The sequence below is a fragment of the Meriones unguiculatus genome, chromosome 9, assembly GCF_030254825.1.
Source record: "Meriones unguiculatus strain TT.TT164.6M chromosome 9, Bangor_MerUng_6.1, whole genome shotgun sequence".
Classification (NCBI taxonomy): Eukaryota; Metazoa; Chordata; class Mammalia; order Rodentia; family Muridae; genus Meriones; species Meriones unguiculatus.
The window spans coordinates 99,532,719-99,555,031 of record NC_083357.1 but is presented as its reverse complement, the minus strand read 5'-3'; the positions used below and the strand labels follow the sequence as shown (position 1 = coordinate 99,555,031).

The 22,313-nt window shown below is 34.1% G+C and overlaps 1 protein-coding gene across 12 annotated transcripts in view; it reads left to right on the top strand.

Moving 5' to 3' along the window:
* The window catches only part of Mycbp2 (MYC binding protein 2), a 246,601-nt gene that overhangs the window by 170,537 nt on the left and 53,751 nt on the right, over positions 1-22,313 (top strand). For 4 of the 12 annotated variants that reach the window (XM_060391563.1, XM_060391555.1, XM_060391556.1 and 1 more), the window contains 5 exons: positions 4,498-4,572; positions 6,948-7,172; positions 8,005-8,137; positions 9,244-9,366; positions 11,937-12,116. In XM_060391563.1, coding sequence (XP_060247546.1) covers positions 4,498-4,572; positions 6,948-7,172; positions 8,005-8,137; positions 9,244-9,366; positions 11,937-12,116 — 736 coding nt within the window. The remainder of the gene's footprint in view (positions 1-4,497; positions 4,573-6,947; positions 7,173-8,004; positions 8,138-9,243; positions 9,367-11,936; positions 12,117-22,313) is intronic. The other 8 variants (XM_060391559.1, XM_060391558.1, XM_060391557.1 and 5 more) reach the window with 6 other exon arrangements.

The following is a 22,313-nucleotide window of genomic DNA, read 5'->3' as shown; positions in this document are numbered from 1 at the left end:
ACTCACATAAAATTCAGGGCAAGCTGGTAAATACTTGTTATCCCAACTCTGGGTTGGCAGAGACAGGATGCTGCTTCAAGGGAGGCAGCTAGCGGTCCTGAAGATGAAGCCTGAGGTTATACACATAAACACGTTGACAAACACACATATAACCCTAAAAATTAATTAATAAGTGACTCCTATACTTTGAAAATTATAAAGCAGTGGCTTTCATCCTTCCTAATGCTGAGACTCTTTAATACAGTTCCTCATGTTGTGGTGACCCCCAATCATAAACTTACTTTGTGGCTACGTTATAACTGTAATTTTGCTGCCATTGTGAATTGTGATGTAAAGCACTACTGTGTAGGATACCTGATATGTGGCCCACAAAGGAGCTGCAACCCAAAGGTTGGCAACCACTACCATAACGTTAGCTACAACAAGATTTTATACAGTTAAGAAGACAGGAGTAACAAGAGGTGCATGTGACATACAGAGCTATCACATGACATTAGAGAGATTTGCCTTCCTAGAATGAAAGGCTTAAATTTTGAAAATGAACCAGGCAGTTGTGGCACACACGTTTAGTCCTAGTACTCAGCAGTCAGTCAGGCAGATATCCGAATTCGAGGCCATCCTGGTCTTCAGAACGAATTCCAGGGAAGCCAGGACTATACCAAGAGAAACACTACTTCAAAACTACAAAAACAAAAAACCACAAGTTGATTCGATGAGTTTATTTTTATAATTGGAGATTTTCATGACTTATAACTTCTGTATCCAGTTCTTCATGAACTTGGTCAAAATGTCAAATACACATTGCAAGAAATATTGAGTAGAAAAGAGAACTTCCATCAAGAAAAGCTAGTGACTGTATTCGGAATTCCTCCAGAGCTAACGAGGGTGTCTAATATGTACATCCACTTACAGATTACCCCCATGCAGGCTAGTTGTTGCTCACCTAAAGAAAGTACACTGATATTTAAAAATTTAGGGCACTAAAGAGTTAGAGTAGACTTAAGGGAAAATTTGCTATCCTGTGATGCCCTTGTAGCATCACCAATTGGTACTTAGCAAATATTTCTTGCATTTTATAGACATTCTTTTGAAATGCTTAATGATGTCTGGCAGCACAGGTTTGACATACTTCAGATTTCCTTGTTTTAGTCTGTGAATGGGTTTGTGTTTATGTGTATAGGTAGTCTTTTTTTTAATATTAATATTAGTAATAATAAGTAATTATTTAGTACAGCATGAATAAACATGCTGTCCCTAGATTATTATAATCTGCCTCTTTGTTTTATTCTTTAATGATTAATTTTCTTAATGAGAATGAGAACACAAAGCAGTTAAAATAATATGGTAATATTTTATATATGTACAATACTGATTTTCTTATTTTTTTTCTGCTTTAAAATTAGCAGCCCTCAGCTTTGTGCTTTTCTAGCAGATATTTTTTCACAAGCATTTGATATATTTCATAATGTATTTCACTGTACTAATTATTAATTTATGTAAAGTGTTCTGTGCCCTGACTATTATCTTAGAATTATTCTCTGTTGCTGATTAATTTAGTTATGTTTCTAATATGCAATTAATATTCTAATTCTCCAGAAAAAAATACTGTTTTAAAATAGGATTTCAGAATGAACTAACTTAAATTATTGTGTATGTGCCTCTTTGTTATGCCATATGAAGTTATATAGTATGTAAGCTTAATTTATTTTTTGTAATAATCAAAAATGAGACTTTAGATAAATTACTATTTTGATAAATAATCAAATAATTAGATAAAATATTTCTAATCTGATTTAGAAAGTTTAGATATAAAACTGATTTCTATTTGGTAAATGTCTTAATAGTTGATAAATAATTTAAATTTACAGTAAATTTTTGTAGTCTGAGAATTTTCCACAACTATAGGAACTAAAGCAAAATGTATAAAATTAGAACTTACATAATATAATTAGAATAAACAAAATTTATTTCATTGGAATCTGTTGCTATAGATATTAGCTACATCATTTTTAATATCATTTCATTGTTACTGACTCAGCAAACACTTAAGTTTGCACAGTAATTTAAAGAAAGATATAAGCTTGAAGAATTACTACATCTCTCTTTAATGCTAAATCAATTTACATTATTTTTAATAATTGCTTTTCATTTCTTTAGCATCAAAGTAATATTTAATAAATGTGAAAATAATTTTAAAATATTGATATTGTTTTATGTCAAAATGTTTGCAACACAATTCTCAGGGAGAACAGCCACTGAACAAACACTCCAAAGATTCTTGTATGCATTGAACTAGCAATATGGAGATCATTTCCTTCAGAGCAGCATTTTGGAATGCTTTGTAAAGGTTTACTTTTCCTAGATAAAGAGGATCTACTGGCCATGTATTCTGAAATTAAGGGGATAATGGCTTTGTTTTCAGTTTTGTTTTAAATGTATTTGTGGGCACATGACTAGAAACTTGTTATTACATGCCTTATATTCTAAATAATTAATATTTATAAATGTATTTGTAATTAGTATAAGTATCCACCCACACATACTTTAAAGAAACAAAGAAATAGAAAGTAGCAAATATCACATATGGTATATACTCACTTATAAGTGGATATTAGACATGAAATATAGGATAAACATACTAAAATCTGTACACCTAAAGAAGCTAAGCAAGAGGGAGGACCCTGAGTAAGATGCTAAATCCTCATTCAGAAAGGCAAACAGGATGGACATCAGAAGAGGTATAAAACGGAGAACAGGACAGGAGCCTACTACAGAAGGCTTTTAGAGAAAAGACTCTAACCAGCAGGGTACTGAAGCAGATGCTGAGACTCATAAACAAACTTTGGGCAGAGTGCAGGGAATCTTATGAAAGAAGGGGAAGATAGAAAGACCTGAAGGGAACAGGAGCTCCACAAGGAGAGCAACAGAACCAAATCTGGGCAAAGAGGTCTTTTCTGAGACTGATACTCCAACCAAGGACCATTCATGGATATAACTTAGAACCCCTGCACAGATGTAGCCCATGGCAGCTCTGTATCCAAGTGGATACCCTAGTAAGAGGAACAGGGGCTGTCTCTGACATGAACTCAATGGCAAGCTCTTTGTTCACCTCCCCCTGATGGGGGATCACCCTTACAGCCACAGAGCCACAGAGCCACAGAGCCACAGAGGAAGACAATGCTGCCAGTCCTGATGAAACCTGATAGGCTAGGGTCAGATGGAAGAGGAGGAGGACCTCCCCTATCAGTGGATTTGGAGAGGGGCATGTGAGGAGAAGATGGAGGGAGGGTGAGTTTGGGAGGGGGCAAGGGAAGGGGCTACAGTGGGGATACAAAGTGAATAAATTGTAATAAATTTTTTAAAATTTAAATGTAAAACAAAAAAAGGATCCACCCACACATACTTTAAGGAAATAAAGAACTAGAAAGTAGCAAATATCTTCTCATTGTCTAAAATTTCATAAGTGATCAGGTATTTTAATGTTTATTTCATCTTAAAGGCTTCAGTGATATATACTTCAATTAACATTTGAATGTCCTCTTTTGAACAACTTGTTAACATAGTCTTTAAATAAGCAATACTTTTGTTGGATTGCTGCACACTAAATATTTTTCAATTTTAAGTAAAATTAAGAATAGATTGATTGTGCGATGTGTATGTGTAAAACATGTAATACATAAATAAATTGTCATTAGAGTGTTTGTGAAAAAATAGGGCGATGTTCTCATTAATTAATTGTTCTTTAACAAAATACTTTTTGGAATTTAACATAGAAATCCTGAGTACTTAAGATTTCCTAAATTTTGAGATAAACCAGTTACTTTTCTTTTGATAAAAGATTTACTCATGTTTCTTTATGCTTTTCTTGAAATTTTGTTGTTTTTTTTTTTTTTTTTTTTTTTTGCTGTTAGTTTTTAGAAACATTTCCTATGGTCTTTCTTCATTTCTCTTTTCTTGTTTTTTTTTGTTTGTTTGTTTTGTTTTTTTTTCATTTATAGAAGGTAGGAAATATTTTAATGACCTATTTTTCATTTGGGTTGTTTTTTTTTTTATTATTTTATTATGAAAAGGGACCGTTTCCATACATGCCATTTTTATTTGTAAAAGTTGCATTGTCTATAAAATCTCTATTGTTGACATGTTTATAAAACAACAGATTGTTTTCTGTCATAAAACACATCTGGATTGTACTAGAACAAATAATGTTCTCATTTAAGGGATTCAAGGTTTTCTTCCTGCACTGACTCCAAGTCTTACAGCGAAGTCTGCTGTAAGTAAATGGCATGACACACTATATCTATGGAGAGCTTTTGACAAAACCTTGTTTTTCACAACTTTGATGTGTGGTTTACTCAGGTGGCTTCAGTTTCACTTTAGCAAAATAATATTTCCTATTGGTGCTGGAGTTCAGAAAATGTTACTGTGAACGCATCTTCTCAGATGATACTCTGTGCCCGTTCCTTGTTGATATTTTCTTTCTTAAACTTTGTCGCTCAGAATATCTTTAATGCTAGCCAAGGAGTCAGGGATTTGGACGTATTTTCATGGACTACCAAAGCTTTTTTCCCCCAGGTGAGTTAACTGTAAGAAACAATCATGCATTGTCCAGGTATTTCATCATGTGCAACAGCTTTTACATTGTGTCTTTCAAGCTTTGCTTAGAATTAGTAAACTGGAATTTTACCAGGGGGAAAAATCTGTGAAGAGGTTCTGCATTTGAGGTGGTTTTTTTGTTGTTGTTGTTTTTTTCCCCTCTCTCTCTCATTTTCCTCAAACGTGTTACCACTTTAAATGAAGTGAACATTTCCATGGCTTCACAGTTACAGTGGTTTTCTGATAAGCTTCTCCAACAGTTTGTTCCAAGTTACTTTATTCAGAATGAACTTGTATAGGTGGTGGTGGTATGGCCTCATAACTCTTCTGTTTGTGCCCAGCCTACTCTTCTGAAGTGACCTTTCAAATATTTGTTTTATATGAGAAGCTGGGAATTGAATGGGAAATATGTATATATGGTTGAAATTCACCAATTTTATATTCTGGTCTCATTTCTATATTGAAAAGAATTACATCCTAAGATTGCTTAAGAATGACAGGCACAGTCATGATTTTATGTGCATCAATTATTTTTAAACAGTCTAATACAAAAGAACTTTTATTTTACATAGCTTTATTAATGTTTAGATAAAATATCAACTGTCTTCCTAAGGCTTTCATATATTACCTTTGGTGAATAGGTTATAATTATTATTAGTTTTGCTATGACTTACTCTCCATTGTTACCCCCTTGAAATTGCGATTACTGTTAAATCTAATAAATGATAGAAGCACTGAAGTTATTTTCAGCTTCAGGTTGTGCATTTTGCTGATATTTTTAAAGTCAACGTGCAACTTTAAAAAGTACGTAAATAGCCCTAAAAGTTTCCTCCTCTGTGACCTAATGTATTTAGTGAATTTTACCATTGAGAAATAGGAATTTTTAAATGTTCATTCAAAAATCTTGTGATTATGCTAACACTGTTCAAAGTTTATATCCTATTAAATTTTAAATGTATTTTTATGTTTTATTTATGTTTATAGAAATGTACATACAGATGTTTACAAATATATACGCATGGTAATATGAATGCTTATTTTTACATTCAGTTTACTTACAAACCTAGTATTTTTTCAAGTCACTAAAGGTTTTATTTCTAATAAGTTGTCAATATGTCAAGAATATTGGTATACAAAGTATAATTATAGTAAGTTTAAATAAATTATTGCTATAGTATATATTTGTTTAAGTAAAAGATGCTGTTTTATTGCCATCATGTGATTTGAAAAGTATCGTGTAAAGAGCGTAGATTATAGGTGCATAGCTCTAATCCCGTCACTTAGAAGACTAAGTAAGGAGGTTTTATTACGTGTTGTCTAGACAGGATGACACAGCAAGACTTGGTCTTAAAGCAACAACTAAAGAGCTAATAATCAATTCTTATTATACTACCGAGGTTCAAACCCATTCTTGAATCTACATATCTTTGCCCCAATATTTATTTTTAATAACTGTTGTTTGAATACATATGTATCTGCTAATATGAAGATACTTATAGAAATATGCTATAAAGTTTATCATTTGTAATGATAGTGTTGTCATTATTTACATAACTTTATTCTTATTTTTTCTAATTTTATGTATGCTTCCCTATGGTTATTTTTTACTCTATGTGAACACACAATTCATAGAGTTCGTACTTCTATATGTAAAAGTAGTTTTAATTGTTTTTGAAGAAATGATAATTGTAGGCTGGAGCTGTAATTCATTATTTATATAAATCATTCAAGGGCTTGAGTTCAATTCTCAACACCACAAAGAGCAATAATAAGGCCAATGAGGAACCCCTAATGTGAAACAGAGCAAATACATGACATTGCTATATCTCCCTGTTGAATCCTCAAAACAGGAAATACAGAGCAGGATAGCAGGATCTTTGCATTTAAAAATAATGCCCTTCAACATATAAATTGAAATAGAGTTTGTTTAACATGTGTCTTTAGTACTAATCTCTCCTCTCTACTAAATATTTGCTTTTTTTTCTACCACTAGCATTGATATGTCATGTGGTAGTGCTGGCCTAGCAAATCTAGGAAGATGTTTTCATTTGTGCTGTGGTTTGCTAAAATGTTGTAAGCATTATTTCATATACTATAGTACTGTGTTTCTCAAATTTGAAGGTACAACAGACAGAAATTTACATAATTTCCTGTTCTTGCTGGGTTTTTTCCTCCTCAAATTTATTTTGAATACCAATGTTAAAAATTGAATGGTTTCTTAGTAGTGGCATTAGCTATTACTTTAATTATATAGTCTTAGTTGGAAATATTGTAGACTTGTTCCAAAAACTCTTATGGGATTATGAAAGTAGTAACCGACTGTATTTTCTTCATTTTTCATCTCAAATTTTCAGGAACCTAAAAATAATACTGATGACTTTTTCAAAGACGTAAACTCCTGCTGCCCACAGGAAGCAACAATGCAAGAACAAGATAATCCATTCTTGAGAGGCGGGCCAGGCATGTACAAGGTAGTGAAGACGGGACCTTCAGGTCACAACATCAGAAGCTGCCCTAACCTTAGAGGTATCCCAATTGGAATGTTAGTTCTGGGAAACAAAGTCAAAGCAGTGGGAGAGGTATGGATTCTTGTAGCTTCATGACTTTTATGATACTCATTTTTAATCTAATATAATCAAATATCACTTTCTTCCAGATTGTCATTTCCATCTCGGGTTCTTAAATGTTCATGTTGTTGACTTTTACTTGTATTGGAAACACTAACATAATTTTCTGTGCTTTTAAAAATTATTCTCATAATTATCTCGTGAAAACAATATTTGCATCGTTTATATTAACAGATAAGTTGTATTGTATATCTAAATGCTCTGTATTTGGATATATGTTTTCATTATTCTAACTACATTATGGGTTGTCAGCACTTAAAACATTTTCTATGAATTGGTATGGAGATATGACCCGCCAAAAGTTTTCACTTGTTTGTTCCCATTTACAGGTCTCACTGAAGTCCTGAGCAAATAAAATTATTCTTTAGACTACTGTGGCATTTGCCTCCACAGATAAGCTTGAAGATGTAGTGTGTCATGCTATTTCTCAGGGTCAGAGTCATTTCACTGTAGGCACCAATAACCTAATAATAATGAATATGCTTTGTTAGGGCACTGTAGGTCTAAAAAATGAGCCTTGAGTTTGGGCATTGTTGAAATTATTGAGATGACCTTTCTTGTTTTAAAGATACTATTTTAATTAAAGGCTTAAATAAACAGTACTTTACAGATGTTTTAATTCTGTCTTACCTCAGGCTGTGGTCTTAATTTCAGAAACTAATGACACAGTAGAAATTTGTTGGAATCATTACATTATTTATAAACACTTAAGCTTTTTTTGGTTTTCAGTCTGGATGCCCTGAAAGAATTAAGCCAATCAATCATGCTTTCTGTTATGTACCAGGTAACCAATTCTGAAGGTACATGGGTGCAGCTGGATAAGAACAGCATGGTAGAATTCTGTGAGAGTGATGAAGGAGAGGCATGGTCCTTAGCTAGAGACAGAGGCGGAAACCAGTACCTACGGCATGAAGATGGCAAGTTGGCTTCAATTTGTGATTTATATTGATTAAACTTTAACATACAAGCGTTTTATGTTTATTGCACTATCTTTTCCTTTAAAGAGGTGTTTTAATGTTTTTAATTGATTAAAAGGAAATCTAAAGGTTTAAACATCTTACAGCTAACAAAACTGACTTGTAAAATATTAAATGAATGTCCATAAAGGAGAAAATTACAAGACTAGTGAGAATATAATTACCTATCTTTGTTGAAGTATAAGAAAAACTTGCTTTTGTTTCACTAACATGAATTTGGATGCCTGAATCTTCAGTGCATGTCTGGGCCTGAATTTTCATTCCTACCATGACCTGGAAGTTCAGTTTTCAAGCCAGTTACAGTATTATATGATGAAACCTCGTGTAGCTGAATGTTCTCTCAAGAAAAAAATGTTCACTAAATGCATAACATCTTTGGTGCAGGGGCCCTATTTTGTTGTTAGCGTTTATTTTTCAACATTGATTCACTACAATTTCCATTTTGTCCCCTTCTGTTTATGCAGATGGTGAAAAAACTTTTTTTTTTTTTTTTTTCAATGTCTTTCAAACCAAGATTCAGTCTCTTGTGCTCAGGTATAGGATAATTCTGATGCTTACTTGCTAGCATATTACAAATGTATGTAAATGCAAGCTAATTTATAAACATCATAGTTAGGCTATCAATGTAAGTAGAATTTTTGAAGACCTTTTCTACTTGTATATATATATGTATATATATATATATATATATATAAACTTTATCCATAGTTTAGTGTCCAGTTATTTTTAAAATGCCCTTGTGCAAATTGTTTGCAACAAGATTTACTTACCCAGAAATATAATCAATAATATGCCATGCCATAATAAGAGAGGCCATATAAGAGCATAGATATAGTTTGTGAATTCCCCCTTTATTTAATTAACAAAAGCAACAATTTGTCATATGCCCTGAAATGTTAAGCTAGTCTGACTGAGAGCTAGACTTAGCTCAGATCTGTCGAGTCACTTAAAATCAAACCATTACAAACTCTTCTTAGAACTTTCTCTGATATATGACTAAGGACTAACATGTGAAAGTAACTTTATAGCTGTGACTTTTATTGTAGAACAAGTTCTCCTGGATCAGAATTCTCAAACTCCTCCTCCAAGCCCTTTCTCAGTACAAGCTTTTAATAAAGGGGCAAGCTGCAGTGCCCAAGGATTTGACTATGGCCTCGGAAATAATAAAGGTAGGCATCTGAATGCGAGTCTTTTCCTTGTCAAGATTTAAGCAAGGTTTTGTTGCTTTTTATTCATTTTTTCCTTCCCATATATTGTCATTAAATTAAAATTTATTCATACCAAGATGTTAAAAGGGGTTCTTTTTCACAAAAATTGTTTTATGCCAATTTTAGCTTAATGTTGCTGGGGTTCTTGCTTCTACTTTAAAGGCATTCAATCTGAACTTGTATTCTAAGACCTAAATGCTACATGTAGTAAACAACTTGTTAACATGATCTGTTACTAGGAGAACAATTTAAATGAACAAGCAAGAATTTTCTTAAACATCCCATTAAGAATTTCTCTTAGTAACATTATACGTGGGCTTTATGAGTTACATGTGATTTTAAAACTCTAATATCATTGTTAGTTAAATTACAGTTATAGGAAATAGTGCATTTGAACATGGTATGCATAATGAACTAGGAAGCTGTAAAAATAAAGACTAAACTTTTTGAATATTAAAATGTGTACAGATGCTCAACATCATGGGGAGTCTAACAGTTCTTCTGGGATAATTTGCTCCTGAAATTTATTCAGAATTGCCCTTATGGGTAAATTCAGATACGTTCTTTCTAATATGCCTAATCTATGCAGAAGCAGTATTTTTAGTTTTAAGGTTCATTTAAGCCAGGTAAATTACCTTAGTCCAGTAATCTCAGCACCAGAGAGAGGGAAAGAGAAGGCCAGCCTAGGCTCTATACTTAATTTGAGGTCAGGCTAGGTTACATACGTATCAAGACCCTATCTGAGGGGGAAAAAAAGCACAGCTTTTTTTTTTTTAATTGTGTTAGGATTCATTTCTAGGAACACATACAATGTGAATTTACCTGATTTGTAGTTATTAAAAAACTAATAATGAAAAACGCAAAATTGTATTGATGTATAAGAAATAATTAGTTTAAAGTAAAGCCACTTTTATAATTAGCTTCATTAATGTTCGCAGCTTCCTTTCCTCTTTCAGTTTAGTCACTCTCACAGGCAGCGGTTTCGCCTGTTTGCACACTTCTATTCTATTCACTCTGACTTCTGTTAACTTAGAAAGAACGTGCTAGGTGGTGATTCCTTGATGCTTTTTCTCCAGTATCGTCAACCCTTCAACGAGAGCTTCGGTGTTTACTGCCACTGACTCTATGTAATAATCTGTCCTAAAGCTATGTTTTATTTAAATGTGTGCCCTTACCCTGAGACTGTTGCTGTCATTCTACTGACTGCTGTCACTTTAAGTCAGGTCTTTAAAATAGAAATCAATGAAACACTGTAAAAGCAAACTCTCTTTTTAAGAAGTACAGGTGTGGCTGTAAGCATTTATGAAATGGAAATCAAGTGTTCTATAAATATTATTTAAAAGTAGCATGCATTTTGGACTACTTATATTTATATTTAGAAAGTATTAAGGTTAAATTTGATAAAATAGGTCTTACTACTATTTAGCTTAACAAATGTTCCATTTTCTCTTCTCAACTGCACAAGAGCAAGAGATTGTTTACAAAAGTGTTTTTTGGTATAAAACATCAGCTTATACAGTTCTTCATAAACTATAAAATAATTTCTTGAATCTAATGTATTTATTTAAAAAAAATCAGAACTTGTGTAATTTAAATGCCTAATTCCATATAAATCTTTGCCATTTGGCAGTTCCATTGAGATTTTTCGCTTATATTTAGTAATTATAGCTGGAAATGCCCTATCAATTTCTGCGTAAATCTTCCTGAGTATGAGGTTTTCCCTCTTCAGTATCATGTAAACTATTTGAAATGCGTATGTTTATAAATACAGTTTTTCAACTAATTATATTATTTCTGTCCTTAAGCTATTTTATTTATATCCTTCATGTTTAATTATAAGGAAAAATACCAATCAAATTAGGTAGCTCATTCTTTTTTTTATTATAGGAATGAAAATTTTTTATATTATCTCTTTAAGCAAAAGAATTCCTGCTTTTACAAAAACACAGTTTCCTTAGCAGTAATCATTTTTAAACAAAAGTATTGATTGCTAACTGTGCTGTAGTTGTATTGCAGAGTTGAAAATATATTTTGTCCCCATTGAGTATACATTTTAAGAAAATGAAGTTATAAAATGCTTGTTTTCTGTGTGAAATATTCTTTAGATGAGGCTGGATGGCATTAGTTCTTAGTGAGCACTATAGAATAAATACTTTTTACCATTCTTAAGATCTTTCTCTCTCTCTCTCTCTCTCTCTCTCTCACTCACTCACTCTCTCACCCAACATGTTGAATGAACTTACATACATTCCTCACAGATCCTTTATTCTGTCATGAATAATGGGGAAAGTTATATATGAATTTTAGTTAGATTTATTTCTGTGGACTACTATATGAGACTGATGTAGTATGTCCATTGAAAAATCTCAAAACTAACCAGCGTGTAGAATCAGATCCCTGATTTGAGGACAGTGGTCATGAGCTTTCCCTTCTCTGACTTAGCCTGGCGTTATTTACTGTTTAACTTACCTGACTGTTATGAAGCACCATTGACTTTGCCATTTTGGATGTTAATGAGTAACAAGTTGTAGTTTTGACTGTTTTGCCCACTGCAGGTGATCAACTGAGTGCCATATTGAATTCCATTCAGTCAAGGCCCAATCTCCCAGCTCCTTCCATCTTTGATCAAGCTGCAAAACCTCCCTCTTCCCTAGTCCACAGCCCATTTGTGTTCGGACAGCCCCTTTCCTTCCAGCAGCCTCAGCTTCAGAGTAAGTCTGTCAGCCTTCATCAAGATTTCTGAAGCTTTTTTTCTGACTTATCCATCAGTCTGTTAGCTATGAACTCATCTGACTGGTTTTATTTAATTAGTTGTTCTCCCTCCCATATTTTTGAAGTATTTACACTATTCAGAGCTAAGATGTTCTGCAGCTAAGACATTTGCTTTTAATTAAATACTTTTAAATTAAGTGGATTTATTAAATTTGACCATTGTTCAATTCTAATTCTAGTAAATTCATACTATAAAACATGTTAAGAAAGGCATTTTTATTTCATTTTTTTAATGCATGGCTTTGGTAAGCATTAGTTATAATGTAGTGATAACTTTCCTTGCTTTCATTGAATTTTTGTTTATTTGGTACATGCCCCAAAACAATAAGCCCGTTTGACTATAGCATTTGGGTAGAAACGGGAGGTACTTGTTCATTCCTTCTACATGAACTTGCTATCCATGAACTGTATCACAATTTGTATTTCCATTTTTTCTTTAAGTTGTCTCCTCACCTCCTTTGTCTTTTTTTCCTCATACATGATCTTGGTCATTTGATTCCAGTTTTCCTGTCCACGGTTTACCCATAAACATTGGTTTAGAACATAAATTGAAACAAATTACACTTAAGCCCGTGTTCATTCCTGAGCTTTTCTACATAAGTAAACTCTAAGCTACAACAGTAGATTCTTTTGGCATTCAGATTCTCTTGTTCAAATAAACACATTGACTGAGATAGTTTATAGAAGTATCACTTTCCAGCTCTTTTTCTTTTTTTTTTTTTTTGTTGTTTGTTTTGATTGTTTGAGGAGATGCCTGGAATTCAACTCCAACTGTTACATTTTCCTCAATGTATAGACTCATTATATGGTTTTAGCAGCATGACCTCTGACAGTACATTCACATATAAGACATTGGTACCTCTTGTTAGGGATAGATACTTAAGAGAATACTCAGATTCTAGATAAAGATGATATTATACATTGTTGTAGTATTATCAACATTAAGTTAAAGAGTATACAAGAGTATGACCTTTCATGGGTTATATTATATAACAGGCATATTAATACAGGTAAATTGCTATTACTCTCTACCTTATTAGCATATCTATTCCCGTATATCTGTTAAGACTCTCAAGGGAAAGACTAGTGTGAGAGAACTGTTTTCCATCTATGATAAGCAGTATTTCAGAAGAATGAAAGAAAAATGAACACCTAGTCTTGCTTAACTAATTTTATGAGGTAACAGATATTTTACGATTAGATGTGCTCTGGTTGCAGAATGTTCTAAGGGGAAAAAACAGTACAGTCAGACCAAAAAATTCTTACTAGAGAAGTTCAGACTCATGCACACTTGATTTTAATGAGATAAATTTGCCTGATAATGACATCATATGTTGGAAGAGAGCAAGTGTGTCTTGATGATAGAGCACTTGTCTTTTCTGGGTAAGGCCCTGGAGTCTCCTCGTGAAGAATGACGTCAGCCAGTTTGGTTTGTCTAGCTATGCTATAGTTCCAGTGTTTCTATGCCAGTACAACTTAATGCACACTGTGCGTGTTATTAGTGCCCGCTGTTCTTTAACTCTGCCTTACAGCAGATTTGAAACATGGCCCAGGTAGATCTTATGACCTATTCTGAATCGTTACTTTCCTGTACACCTACAATGGCAGGCTGTTAGATCATTTTCCATTTTTTTATAATTTTACTTTCAAGTATTATGTTAGAGTAAAGGGAAAACAGATTTTTTAACTGTTGTAACTCAAGTTTTTAGTTAATTAGACAAATTTAACAGAGACAAATAAACTGCCCTCATTTTAACTTAAGTATTTCTGTTAGCATTATTTTTAGTACTTTCTGGGATTTTTGTTGTTACCGTTCCTGTTTTTCCTGAAGTATAGTTTTTTTTTCACCACCTTTAGAATTTAAAACAATCTATACATTAAATTATCATTTTTATACAGGTATGGGTTTTAAGGATATTTGTCTGGGTCTGTGCACACGCGCACACGCACACAGGCACATGTGTGTGGAGGCTAGAGGTCAGCATCAGGTTCCTTTTTGCAACAAAGTCTCTCACTGTGCCCTGAGCTGACTCAAAGATTGTGCTAGGCTCTTAGACATGTCTCTGCCTCCTCAGAGCTGGCTTCAAATATGTGCCACAGCACCAAGGTTAACATGCTAGATATTATGCTATTATTCTTTTCTAGACGTATTGTTCTAGAAGAAAAATATAACAGATTTCCCATGTTTGTGTATACCAAGGTTCAGATTTTTCTTTACTGTTCTGCAGTTAGTAACTTCAAACTTACAGAGTTTGAAAAAAAAATAATTGCTTTAGAAATATAGTTCCAGTGGCCTAAGCTGAGAAAGGTCAACTGTGAATAAAAATACTACATTCCAAAAATAATAATAATTGCTTGCTTGCTTTGTTCTTTCTTTCCTTTCTTTTTTCTCTTTCTTTCTCTTTCTCTCTTCTCTCTTTCCTTCTTTCTTTTTCTTTCTCACTTTCTCCCTCTTTCTCTTTCTTTCTTGCTCTTGCTCTTCCTCTCTCCCTTCCTTTCTCTCTTTCTGTGATCTCTTTCTTTCCTTTCTTTTTTTTCTTTCTTTCCTTCCTTTCTTTCCCTTCTTTCTTCCCTCCTTTCTTCCTTCTTTCTTTTCTTCCTTTCTTCCTTTCTTCTCACTGTGTAGTCCTGGCTGGCCTGGAATCACTTTCTATTCGAGGCTAGTCTTGAACTCACAGAGATCTGCCTGCCTATGCCTTCTGAATGCTGAGATTAAAGGCATGTGTCACCACTCCCCAGCAATAATTACTTTTTTAGAAAAGGATTTATTCCATATTTTTATTCCTTTTAATTTTTTAAGTATTGTTCTTTTCCCATAATTTCAAAAAGTGTTTTAGACATTCATGGAGAATTTATTGGCTAAATAATTCAGTCTTCACAATTACAATCAATGTTTTATCTGCTGTGTTGTAATAAGATATGCCAGAATTTACTCAGCCTCCTCCACTCTCTCCCTGCCTCTCCTACTCTGCATAAGAATGAAATAAGTTGCTCTACTTCATTAGTATTTCACATTTATTCCTACCTTGCAGCAGCAAGATGGTACTTGCCTTTCCCCATTCTCCATGTGCTATACATTAAGAGTATACCTTTCTAAAAGATTTTGCTTGTAATGCCCATTTTGCTTAAGTATTGGCTTACTTTTGTTGTTGTTGTTGTTGTTGTTGTTTTATTCCATAGGGTAGCAGGGACTCTCTATGACATAGATTCACTTGCCAGCTTTTCAATTACATCTTCCTAGAGAGACTGCCTTGCCAGGCCACAGGGGAAAAGAACGTGCTCAGCTATGACTTGATAAGCTGAGGTGGATGGGAAGGGGGGAGCTGGCTCCCTTTTGCTGAGAAATAGGGGGGGGAGGAATGGGGGAAGGGTGGGACTGGAGGTGAGAAGGGATGGGGCTACAGTCAGGATGTAAAGTCAGTGGATGAATGAATGAATCAGCGAATGAATGAATGAATGAATGAATGAATGAATGAATATCACTTAGAAGGGGAAATAGAATAAACAGAGGTAATGGTTAAAGAGAGGGAACAAAGTAGGGGAGGAAACACAGAGAGATAAGAAAGTGACCTGGGGAGAGCAGGGATGGGAGGGCAAAAGGCCTGTAGAGAAAAAAGAAACTGTGGGCAAAGGCATCTCTCTGACAAGCTTGAGACCTAAATCAGAGTAGGCTCCTGGGGGATATGAGAGGGACTCTAGCAGAGACTTGTAGTAGGAGGGGCCATAGAGATGGAAGAAGACACCCTGTAATTGTTGACTTACTTTAATCCATAGTTTATGCCATTTTCAGTTCTGAGGACCTGCAGTTTTGTGCACTTGCCACAAGAGGGCGACAGATGCCATGATTCTTTGCGTTTATGTTCTCGGCAATGGCCTAGGAGCCATACATTCATAACAAAACCTCAACTTTTTAAAATGCTTTACTTAGTAACATATGACCATTTTCCTGTTTACTTAGTACCTGTATAATAATTTTATAGTAAATAAAGTGATCAGGGAACTTGATACTTGGGATTCAAAACCGAGAATTTAGAGAGGTAAAGACATGTTAGTAAAAAGAAAATGTTCGTTTTACGTTAAAAGTGGATTTAACACTTAAGATTGGAAATGAAGGACTAGTGAAACCCACAAGTACTTCTGCATAGAATGGATAGCATGAGTTTCCGGTGGGCGCTGGAGAAAATGAATGTTTTTCCATTATTTTTATTGTCACTGTCTCTAGTTAAGTATTTGATGTCCAAAAAAGAATTAGTGTTGTAGAAATTAATTAAATGATTGGTTGTTTCACATGTAGAATTGAATTTTAAATACTTATTTAAACTTCATTAAGTGTTTTTTTTTATTAACCTTTTGTGAAGAGTATCAGTATAGCTCTAGTCATAGTTTATTTTCTTTAATCATTTAACAGTATTCTTCAGACTGAGAAACTTCCGTTATTTGTTCTGAATGATACATAGCAATACAGCTTGGAGGGCATCAAATACTAAAATGACTTTAAGAAAGTTTTGTAGATGTTTGTACTTAAATTTGTGATATTTTTGTCTTACAAGTACACTACAGTCCTATTTATTGTAACTTCAGGGTGATACGGTATTCTTTGGCATTGTCATCCTACCCATCTTCGTAATAAGCCTGCTTCCTACAGACTGTAGCAAGCCTGCCAAGGAGGAGGCAGCATTTGCAGGTTCACAGATTGCTCCTGATCAGCAGCTGACACTTTGTAGTTTGTCTCTTTGCTTTTGGTTCCTTTTAACCCTGCGGTTGAACATAGGGCCTTGAGGCTAACAGACAGGCCCTCTACAACTAAGCCATTTTCTAGTCTCTAGCTTAGCTCCTAAAGAAGAGAAAAAATATCAACACATCACCTTCCTGACATTCTCAAAAATGGCTAGAAACTGCAGCTAAGATTTAAATGCGTAAGAATATCTTTGCAGCAACTTCTGAATTTCATAGAGTTGAGCAAAAAGAAAAACGTTCAAAAATGATGTGTAAAGTTTTAACTTAGTTTGTGGAGGTTTTTATCAGTCTCTGCCAACTTTCCATTCATTATTGAACTCATGGTGTGAGCTTTCCTCTTGAGCCATAGGAAATGCTCTGATTTGTCTGAGCTTTGACAGCCCTTGTACTTCGCACACCTCCTAGAAGCATATTCAGTTACCTGTTGAATATGTTCTGTCATCGACTACTCATTTCTAGTTTTCTTTATATATCCTTTCCGCAAGTGTCCTTGGCTTTGTACCGTGACTCCAACTCCCTGGAGGTTTATCCAGTGCTAGGATACTATCAATGTTATATGCTAATAACTTCCATGTCTCTTGATACCTACCTTTATGTTTCTATTCTGTATCAACTTTCACACAATACAAGTACCATATGTAGTATGACAAGGACCAAATATATCAGGGCACAGTGGTTTTCTATGAGACTGTTTCTCCAACCAAGGACCATATATGGAGATTACCTAGAACCCCTGCTCGGATGTAGCCCATGGTAGCTCAGTATCCAAGTGGGTACCCTAGTAAGGGGAACAGGGACTATTTCTCACATGAACTCAATGGCTGGCTCTTTGATCCTCCCCTACCCCAAGGGAGGAGCAGCCTTGCTAGGCCACAGAAGAGGACTTTGCAGCCAGTCCTGAAGATACCTAATAAGCTAGGATTAGATGGAAGGGGAGGAGGACCTCCCCTCGCAGTGGACTTGGAAAGGGGCATGGGAGGAGATGAGAGAGGGAGGGTGGGATTGGGAGGGAACGAGGGAGGAGGCTATGGCTGGGATACAAATAATCTGATTAATATAAAAAAATAAAAATTATTTAAAAAAACAAGTATCATATGAGTGAGGGATTCTTGTTATCATTATATTTTTAGTGCCTAGAATAATCACTGATATATAATACTCAATATCTTTCATTGAGGTGGATTTTTCTTAATTTGTACTTCACACAGTTTTAAAATGAGCTATAAGAATTAGTCAAAAATATCACTCATACTATTCTAGAAGTCTATATGTAGGTTACTTTATTTGTGTATGTGTGAATATGTATGTTGTTTGCTTCTGTGAGCATGTATTTGTGCCAGTATACATGCATAGCCAATTATAGAGGCCAGAAGTCTTCACTGGCTGGCCTCCTCTGTGGCTCTCTGATGGACATGGAGCCCACTGTTTCCTCTAGGGCCTTGATCAGTGAGGCCCCAGGATCCTTCTGTCTCCAGCTTCTCAGTGCTAGAGTTCAGGTGACACTGCCACATCCAGGTCTTGTTTTGGTGCTGGGGATTCAGACTCCCGGACTCCCACCTGCATAGCAAACACACACTAAGCCATTTCCCAAGCACCCTAGATTGTTATTTTCAAAAATATTTAAATGTTTTCTCATTACCAAAGTGTATTTCTGAGCTACTGATTAGTTTTAATTGCTATGGTTGAAATGGTTGGAGCATGGAAAAATTCAGATTTTTTTAAAGCTTATTCTGTTTTAAAGTTTCTATTATTTAATATTGCATACATCATTTTCTGCATGAAAAATCATTAAAATGTGTAACATGTCTCAATGAGTTTTAAATGTGCTTTATTTATGTTGAGAGACTTTTTGTCCATAGTATTGAATATCTTAGATAAAGGGTCTATTTGAAAAATACTAAATACTGGAGTTAGCCTTAAGAAAAGTAGATGAATGAAAATTCCAACATGGGGCCATTCTGAGATACATACATAGGCAGTCATAACAATGATTCCATTCAGAAACCAGGAGGCAAGAGTTAAACTACAAGTAACATTTCTTTCTCTATCACCATTATTTCTCTATAGAAACCTATATTTACAGGTAAGCAAACACAGAAATTTTAAAAACTGAAAAAGAATATTAGTCTAAATAAAAATGTTCAAATTTGATCTATCAGATCTATAATCCTTAGTAATAACATATTTGAACATACTACACATAGAGTTCATCTAAATACACTAATTTGACCTTTGTTTTAAGTCTTAATTTTATATAAGCCCTTTGAAAACTTTAGAATAGTTTTAAGTATGTATATAATTGCATACCATTTGAAATGCTTTGTTTTTGCTTGTGTTCTCTAAGCTTTTTTTTCCATTGAATCTGTGCCGCTTCTTTGCCAATGTTTTCCACTGTAGAATCTCCATCTCGCAACCTTGCTTCTCGTGAGCGCATTTACAAAAATTTTGGTGTAGCTGGGCCTGCCTCTGCTCTCTCATCTCTGTCTCACAAACTGAAGGGTGGGTATACATGCATCCATGAATGGGCCATTCTTAGTGAATGGAGGATGAGCCTAGAGACTTTCATTTCACCTCTGTCATTTTCATCTCATGCCATTTTTTAAATGACGGTTTATCATTTTATTTAGAATTTTTACATGTTTGAAGTTGTATATTATATTATAAATCATTCTAGTTGTTGTGCATGTTTATCATATCTGGGTTGCAGATAATCATTCTTGTTAGTTGTTTAAAGCTTTGTAAGGTCTTAAGAATATGAAAAGAATTGCCACAGAATGACATGTGCGAAACGTAAAGCACTTGGGTAAACACTGTTTCTTATGTACAAGCTTGATCTCAAACTTGGATTTCTGTTTATAGCCGAACTAATCACGCTATCATTCTAATTTTAATAGAAGTATTTTGAAAATTAAGTTAAAAGCCTTTTAAAATTTTGATTATTAAGAAGTAATACAGGCATGTGTATATACACATTCTAACCCTCTTCTATTATGAATCTTTCTTATAGTATTTTTATAGTGACTTAATATTTTAAATTTAAAAGTGTTAAATAACTAAATACATTTCCAAAATATTTAAAAATGTGCATTTGGTCCTTTAGAATACTGAAAATGCTTACTCAAATATTTTGCCATAAAGTAATCTTTAATTAAAGGTAAGGACACTTGCTGCCAGGTGTGGCAACCTGTATTCAATACCTGGAACCCACATGATGGAAAGAGAGAACCAATAAATTGTCCCATAAATTATCCTCTAACATCCAAACACACACACACACACACACACACACACACAGAGATGAGTAAGTGTAAAACAAAAACTTTAAGAAACAAAGTGAACATATAAATAGTAAATATAAAGTGCAATAAATAGGATTCCAAGTCAGATCCACTAGAGTATGGGTCAGGACATAATATGGCGTTGTTCGCATGTTAGGTCATGTGACCAAATATATGCCACATATTGCGACATATCATAATATAGTATTACTTGTATTATATTATAGCATGGTAGCATATGCCCTGATTATGATTTGTCTAAGAAAAATCATGTTGGTGATTTAATGGACAAAGTCTTCCTTTTTTAACATGTTCAATAACACTTAATTTGTTTTACTATATGAACTTTTAAGCCCATTCTTCTTAAGGACTCCTTAGATTTAAAAATGTTTTGCCTACTACTTACATTTACATACTATAAATATAATTATTAATCCAAATTAAGTTTCACATGAGAAAGTATGTGTTGTCCAATAATTTTAATGAAGTATTTGTTCTATTTGATTGCTGTTGGGGAGCATCCACATAATGATTTTTAATAACGCTTAATACATGTTGCAAAATTCTTTGAAAATCACATGAAGACCATAAATAAAAATTAGCTTACAGTTTTACTGCTCTTAACATTCTTTTAAAGATATATTTTTAAAAACTATTTTGAAGACATATATTCTTCAAATGGATTTAGTTGTTATTTGATAAATACATCTTAGGAAGAAACCCTCTACCATTACTTACATACTTGAATTCCAACAGATATTTAGCTGTTGTCACTTTTAGATAGTAAGAAAATATCAGCTCTCCTGGAGGCTTAGAAGGAGAACATACTGTGCTTTTAACCCTGTCAGTGTCTACACGTGCACATGCAGGACAAATGATGCTGCCAGTACTTAGCAGATTCTATTATTTAACCAACTGCAGTGGGTGTGTTGTCCAGCCATCTCAACATTGTGTATCCATGTGCTCCTGGGATAGGTGTATTCACCATGGAAGTCAGTCCTTTGCACACACCTGGAGCAGTCGTAGTCAGTCTTGCCACACCCCTTCTAATTAAGAGGGAATCCTAAAATAAGTTGGTATTTTCTATGAATTAGAAAATTAAATTAAAAATTAATTTTGAAAAGACTGTATGAAATGTATTACTTATTTACCCTGGTACCTTACCTTGTATTGTGCAGCTCCTAAAATAAGTATGATTTAAAACTCCCACCTCTTTTGTGAAAAACAGCAACAACAACAAAAGCCCTAGCAACCCAACTGTAGCAAGCTTAAAATTAATGGCTAGAGCTAGACTGATGCTAATTCTTCCAAATTTTTATAAATTTTATAAATGTTTATAAATTTTGCTTTGCTCTAGTATTAGGTCAGTAAGAGAAAAGAACAGCAGCTTCTTAGACCACTTGGGAACAATTTAGGAGTACTTATTGTCAGCATTACATCTGCTCGTCTTTGTTCTCCCAGTTAGCATTGCAAGTTTTGTGATTTCCTTTTATAAATGCATTCTGATCACAAAATATATTTTGATAATGCAGTAAAATGAGCACATAGGGCAAATACCAAAACAAAGGAGAGAGACCAACTTCCATGTTTAAGAAAGAAGAAAGTTCTTAATAGAGTAGAAATAGTGTTCAAAATACTTAGTTTTATTCTTTCAAAGAGCTATACTTCTTTGCCACGGATTGGAATGTTGCAGCTGAAGTAAATCCTTGTTACACCACTCTCCATGGGCAGTTACATCCTCTCCTTTCTTCATTCTAAACTTAGACAACCGCTGCTGTCACCTCTGCCATAATTGTTAGAGTGGATTCTCAGAGAACCGCAGTGTTTTAGAATACTTAAAAGGAAAAAAAAAAGTGTATATTGTTTTTTCCAACAAACACTATATTCCAAGACCTTAGCACTGTGTCACTGAAGGAGAAATGACACCAACCAGACCTATATGACTTCCCAGGAGGAGGGCAGATTCTGTAACACTGCTCTAACATGTGAATAACTACAGTATGACTTCATATACATACACATCAGAACGCATTTCTACATTACCTACACTAATTCACATTCCTTTTTAGGTAAGGAGAGAACAGGCTGCATTTATTGCCAGGTAGCGAATTCAATTTCCTC